Source organism: Echiichthys vipera (assembly GCF_963691815.1).
Source record: "Echiichthys vipera genome assembly, chromosome: 15".
Lineage (NCBI taxonomy): Eukaryota > Metazoa > Chordata > Actinopteri > Perciformes > Trachinidae > Echiichthys > Echiichthys vipera.
Genome location: NC_139840.1, coordinates 24,877,778 through 24,884,752, shown reverse-complemented (window position 1 = coordinate 24,884,752; position 6,975 = coordinate 24,877,778). Strand labels below are relative to the sequence as shown.

General features: G+C 40.4%; 1 protein-coding gene across 1 annotated transcript in view; it reads right to left on the bottom strand.

Moving 5' to 3' along the window:
- Positions 1-1,441: 1,441 nt before the first annotated feature.
- pappa2 (pappalysin 2) overlaps positions 1,442-6,975 on the bottom strand; it is a gene marked incomplete at its 5' end in the record, with an annotated part of 87,032 nt that continues 81,498 nt past the window's right edge. The window contains 2 exons of the mRNA XM_083928386.1: positions 1,442-2,964; positions 6,508-6,606. Of these exons, the coding sequence (XP_083784512.1) occupies positions 2,848-2,964; positions 6,508-6,606 (216 nt within the window). The 3' untranslated portion in view covers positions 1,442-2,847. The remainder of the gene's footprint in view (positions 2,965-6,507; positions 6,607-6,975) is intronic.

Sequence of the window (6,975 nt, the reverse complement as noted above, 5' to 3'; positions counted from 1 at the left end):
GCCAGCGGAGACAGAAAGAGAACTGAGAGAGACAACTGGTGGAGGATATTTGCAGGCATGTGCCTTGGTGTACATTTATAAATTTAAAATACTTTAAAAATTCTGTATATATTGTTCCTGTTATTCTTATATTTTTATATTTCCCCGTGTTTATATTGTTCATATTTTTTCTACAATTTGTTATTTCTTATTGATGCTTCCTCTATGTGTGCTTTCCACTTTGCTGCTGGGAATAAGACATTTCCCCTCTGTGGGACTAATAAAGGAATATCTTATCTTATATAAAAGGACCCCAAAAGCCACAGAGGCCGCGCTGTTATGTTAATGGTGATAATAACGACATAAACCTTTAGTATACCTTTAGACAACTTATGTGGCAGCAACAAATATTATACTTAATATCTGAAACAAAATGCATCCAAAAGGCTGTATATATGGAAACACTACAAAAACATCGGAGGGATTACCAAAGGGTCACCTCGGCAATGTTGTGCTATCAAGGTTTGAAAAGTGCTTAAATTTTGGATAAAGTGCTTGAAAATACTTGAAATTATATTTGCATTACTTTCACAACAATAGCTATAGAACAGAAACCTAATTTAATTTCTTATCATTCTGGTATAAGGAAACAATTTTAGTTGTTCATAACAAAATACCATCTATTTTAACGGGATTTTAATTTATTAAAAAAAAAAAAGTAAAATAATAATTTCATATGTATCCGTAGAAATGTGTAGCTGCAAGATGCTGGAAAAGCTTGAAAATGGACCTTGAGAGTGCTTGAATTTGACCTTGGAAAAGGTTCATGAACCCTGTAGTTAGATAAGTTGACTAAGCATTCAAAATATAAATGTTTACTTTCTGGCATTACTGCTGCCGCAAAATGCATTCTGGGATACGTTACCTGTAGTCCACAAAAACCACAACTACAGACAAGAGTGCAGAGTGAGAAAGGCCTCGTGTCAAATAGCTGTAGCTGTTGGGAGTGAAGTTACAGCTTGTTGTTGCTCCTCTGGTCAGGACTCGCACTGTTAGCAGCAGTTGTGACAAAATACTGAAATCAGTCCTTCATATTAATATCTTCTGACACTGTTTCAAAAATACTGTCCAGCTTTTTCTGTTTGTTTTGTTTTTTTTTTGGAATTTTGTTGAACCAACCCTTCAAACTTGCTTAGTGTAGGATAACGTCCCAATATTCATGTGTATTCATTTGTGAGTCATGCAAGACATCATTTGTAAGTGAGGCTAGAGTGAGTAAGTGTTTATTTTATTAAAACATTTTAATGTTTAGTGTGTACATGGATGGGAATCCAACAAACATCTCCTGTTAACGAACATAAATCCAACAAAAAGTCCTTATAAGGGTCGATATAAAGTTACTATTTATTTCATAAAGAGTATAAAGTATTGTAAAATATCACCATGAACATGATTACACTTTTATAGATACAATAGGGTCCTTCATCGTTTCTGGCTAATGAATACCAAAACTTGACAGACACACAAACATGCAAGCAGGAGAGAAGTTTGAAGTCTGTGCTGAGCAAATGATTGGCCCACGATTCCCAAAAGTCTTTTTTGTATCTGCAGTTTTGGTTGATCTTTTTCATTTAGGCGACTCAAACATTTGATTATTCTTTACAATTATTAGTTTGTTTCAGTGGAAATCTACGTTTAGAACATTGATATATGACATTTGCCTGACTTTCCCATTGCAGTTTGATTGTAATTGTTTATTAGTCCAAATATTTGACTGCACTTGTACGACGTGTTTTGTGCAAAATACAACTGATCGCACAAAAAAATAAAAACACATTTGGGAAGTCTTGTGCACATGCTGTATAGTACAGATAAATGCTTGTATAACTGGATCTGTGATATAAATACTATAGTGTTGACGTGTTGACTAGTACGTGATTTGTTAGATGCTAGGTGATACAAATATATTAGTCTATACATGTTAGTCTTTACAGATATGTATCCTTTCATTCCTAAAGAATCTGATGATGAACTCATTTTAGTATTTGTGATGGTTTGGTCTGCAGACGGGACGGTAGGGATGAGGTCTTTTTGAACAAATGTTTCTGTGTAGTTTAACAGAAATTGGGCACCTCTTTTCTTATATTTGACGAGTCCTCATTTAGTTTTGAAAAGCCATCAGACAAGTTAAAAATGTGAATTATTTTGGCTTCAGTATGATTTAAAGATAGTGGAATACTTACATGGAATACTAAAGTCACTCCTCTAACTGGATTCTACAACAAACACAGTAAGTAGCAGTAGCCCTGACTTTAAGGTCTGTGCATACACTGGAACAGTTTTCAGGCACAGCCTGTTCTTTTGGTTTCTTCATCTCAACACTAATCAAGTCCAGAAGAGTATTTGAATCAGTTTACAATTGTGATTTGATCCACTTATGATGACTTGATTTGTACAGGAGTGGATGGACTGCTTTGTGACCCCATTTGAACTACACCTCAGTGTTTTTTCTCAGTCAGGGTCTCATTTTCTAAATATAATGTCCTGCTCTTACACAGATCCAGCAGTGAAGATGACCCTTAACTTCTTAACAAGAAGAGAAAACAATATATTCGTTTGTGGATGTTGGGCTGGATTTGTGCTGGAAGGAATCCCATTTTTAAACCAACACAACTCATATGTGATCACTCATATGTGAGCAAGATCACTTACGATAAAATAAAAAACTGCGTTACTGTATGACTTTAACTGTGGGTTTTTTTCACATGACAAATGTTAAAAAAAGTAATACTTCTTGTTTATTTGTTGTGGTATGGTCTGTGGTTTGATTCTGTTTAACACAAATTCAGTCTCTTTTATCCCACCATCTTATCGCATTCCTCCTCCGGCTGCTCCAGAGTGCTTGGCTTTGCTCTTATTCTCCTCGGCGTCCGGATCACGGCAAGTGCACTCGTCGTGGTTACAGTCCGCCCCAAACTGAATGACCTGTCGGTAAACAAGCACAACGTTGAGCGCTCAGTTTCCCAGAGTCGCTATAGATCTTTCAATCTGTGGCTGGATTCAAACAAAATCTTTTCAGGACTGTCTAGTGCAGATGTGATTTTTGATGGATAAACCAAGAAACCCCACATGCCTTTTGGTTAGTTTCCCTGTTTAAAACTGCCTGAGATGCTTTTTGAAACGATAAAATCATGTACATATATATATATGGCCTATTCCAGAGTAAGTAGGACAACAAAAGCCTAGAAAAGAAGGATGAAAAAGCAGCAGGGTAAAAGTAAATATTAAATGACCTTGAGTAAAAGCAGAGTCACTGAAAAATGCACTAGTTAAGGAGGCATCCCAGTTGGGTTGTTACCTTTCAAATGCACCAAAGAGCATGACCTTGAATGTCAAAAACAGACAATAAAAAGTAAATTTGTTGGAGCTGACATAGCGGCTAGTGAAAAATGTTGCCCCGTTTCTTCATTGTGTTTGTTCTGAAAGGTGAGTAATGCTTAGTAACTCGAGCGTGGTCTCAGTAAGACTCGTTGTGTTTCCTCACAGTTTCAAAGAGAACTCCAACTGCCCCCCAGAGGCCGATAAAGCACATGATGTCAAATGGTTCACCGTGGCCTTTGAATGGCGAGAAACCTTGAGGGTCTTCAGGGGGTGGGGGTGGTGGGGAGGGAGGAACGCATCGCCGTGGAGGTGAACGGATGAACACATGTTAAGAATCAACAACAAGACGCTGCCAGCTCTTGTCTAGGAAGCGAGCCATCACCACAGGTTGCAAAATAAACTCTGGTGCCCCGCAAAGCAGTCTGTTGCAAGAAATGTAAACATTCGCTCCTGCAGGAAAGGAGTGAGAGGAAGATTGAGAGAAAGAAAGGCAGAGGGAGGCAGAGAAAGAAAATAAGGATGACTGCAAGCAAGGCGAGAAGGAGAGTGGGAGGTAGCAGCTTGTCGGCCTTCACTGCTGATTGCACTCAGTTTTGGAGAGAGATGGGGTTGATGGCAGGGTAATAGTTGAGGGCTCTCAACAAGCTGCAGAAGACCCAAGCTATACTTAATATGCCAGCAGTCCCATTTAAGACGAATTGGCGCGTCCATTGAATGTTTCCTTAACTGCTTCATCTTGATTCATTGATGTAGGCGCAGAACAGGCCAAGCAATACTCCACCTTTGATGCCTTCTAACAGCCTTTGAAAGGAAAGAAAGGGGTTTGTTTTTGCCTCATCCACAGAAACAAAAGCCAAGCCTTGGCTGTTTCTGACTGTTTGGATTTGTTGCCTCCCTGCTGTTTACCGCACCACATTCATGAACAGAATTCATGCGACAAGAAAACGTTTCAAAGTGATGAATTCGACTTTGCGTGCAATCATAACGCAAAAGCTTTAAACAAACAAAACAAAAAAATCGCGTCCTCTTCGTCTTCCTTCTGTTCACTCTTCGGTGCATTTACGGCTTTGGCCCTTTTCTTGGACTGAAACACAGACTCAAGTGAACAAATCAAAGGAAGATTGTGTGTTTCCATTGGTGGTGAGGCAGCTCAGATCTTTTCTTCTGGAGTCTTCCGCTGTTGGCCGATGACTGAATCCCACCTGAATCATCTCTCATGTATCCCTCCTCCCTTGTCATCGCTGCAACTACCTCTGTAAATAAAACCAATTCTGCCTGAGCTCCATAAATAGGATACAGCTGTCCCTGTTGGAATGATCCAAACACAAATAGATATGAATATTGATTCAAAAATTTGATGTAGTTCAGATGCGGTTTACATATCCTGCCAGATACTGGAAAAATCTGTGAAGTGATTGTGTTACTTGCAGAATAAGGTAAAAAGCCAACTGTGTGTTTACGATTAATAAGTATAGAAGCTGGATTTTGCATGAAATATTCCAACTCAAGTGTTTCTGTTGTGTGGCAGAAGGGGGAATATTTGATGTGGGCCACGCTGTGTTAAAACCCAGTGACTTCCTACACCTGCACAAGTCAAGCCACATAGAAACAGGGAGTTCTGTAAACAGAGCCGCCATGCACTGCTCTTCATTACCCGCTCTGCTCCGCCTCCATTGCTCAGCTGGAGCCGCGGTGGCAGTCAGGATGCTGACTCTCACAGCGGTTTAGTGGACTACCTCAGAAAGACCCCCGCCTGCTGAGGTGCTGTTTTACAGTGGCAGACTAAACTTGCAGACCGACAGACACCTTGCTGCTCCCACTCTTATACCCTCCGCCGCCCCCATCCCCTGTAAAAGAGCTGTTAGGGGCAGTCTGGCAGCTCATTTATTATGATGGCAGCTACAGACTTGCTGAACTCCGTCTCCATTTAGGAAGGAGCTGCCAGTGAGTCATGGTGTGCTGTGGACATGAAGGAGACAGCAGAGGCTCGGCCAACTGTAGGCCGGAGGAATTAATAAGCAGGGCCCCCTGAATGAGTGTCATGAATATGTGGCTGTACAGTAGTCAAATAGGGTATAGAGGTTGGTGGGTGGGTGGGAGGGTGTCTACTTCCTAAATGTCCACATGGGAGAGAAGTTCTCATGAAAGCACAGGGAAATATAGGAAAAAAGACTTGTTTATGTAGACGCAGTTGAGGGACTAAGTGGCCTGGTTTCCACCACTGGTCTGACCTGGGCTTGCTCATTATTATTCATACCCTTCCTCTGAGCCACTCAATGCATTGTAGTGAGAATGAACCGGCTATCACCAGGGAGAGTGTGTGAGGGTGGATAGACACAAAGATATCCAACATATTTGTCAAACTGATTAGGAAAGCGTTAAATGTTTTTTTTCTTTTTTTGAAAATGCAATCAGAATAGAGATCTATCACAATGCAGAGCTGCAATGCAAATATGCAAAAACCCTTTACATGTTTTAAATTAACATTTTTTTGGGGACCACCACCAAAATAATACAGTGGGGTCATCTAAACTGTTATAGTGTAGTAGAAGGCAATCCCATCAACTATTTTATGTCCACAGCTAAATGTGTTCTGACTAGTTCCTTCTGCAGTGGAGCAATGGCTTAACATGAGAGGTGAGAAAGAAGCATGGGGTGGTGAAAACTTGCTTATTTACCATTTGAGTGGAAAAGCTGGAGGGCACAAGTCTCCTCTGTTGTTTTAAGTACAGATGAGGGAGACTAAATAGGCGCACTCGTTAACAGGAGAGAGGGGAAAGTAGCAAGGATCTGTGTTTGTTTGCTTAGTACAAGTCTCCTGCATAGCAGCAGAGGGCTCGCGCCAAAAGAGACGGATTCCTACTCGAGTAAACAGGAAGAATCTGACTTTGAATCCAGCTTCGGCTTCTAAGCTCCGTCTTGATTGCAAGATGCAGGCCTAGAGCGAGCCAATCAACACTTTGCCACCTTTTAAACTAAGTGGACACAAATTGTAGGTTGTATTTATTTGTTGAAAGAATACCCCCACATATATACCTATTATGAAAACAAAAACAGACGGGATAAAAGTAATGAAAATGGATCCTTCCCTTCCTATGTAAACATGACAGACAGGAGGTGTCGTGCTGGAAATGTCTGTTTGTGTACCTTTCTGGTGGAGAGTGTGGATGGGCAGCAGTCTCCACCATCATACTGGCAGTAGGCCCGGTTGTTGATGGTGTCACACCAGCCATCCCCTCCAAAAGGCTAGACACAAATTACAAACAAGAAACAGTGTTAATGTTCTCCCCAAAATGATCATTTTACCTTGCACAGCATGGAAGTCAGAGAAAGCCAAAGGGAAAAAAAACTCTAAACATCTTCCCAGAAAACCGGTTTTCAGTATGTGGCAGACATTGTCTTACGATTAAGTTGTTTGGAACAAATGTCAAAATACACACTTGTGCAGAATAATCCAAGTTCAATCCAAGTTATTCATTCAGCCATACCAGAGTATCAGTTGCATGTTCATTGGCTGCTCTGACGAAGCTTATGCAACAGCCAATGAGTTTATAGATTAAAGATGTAGGCGGGTCTTCAATTCAATGTTTGTTTGTTTATTTGGATCCCCTTTAG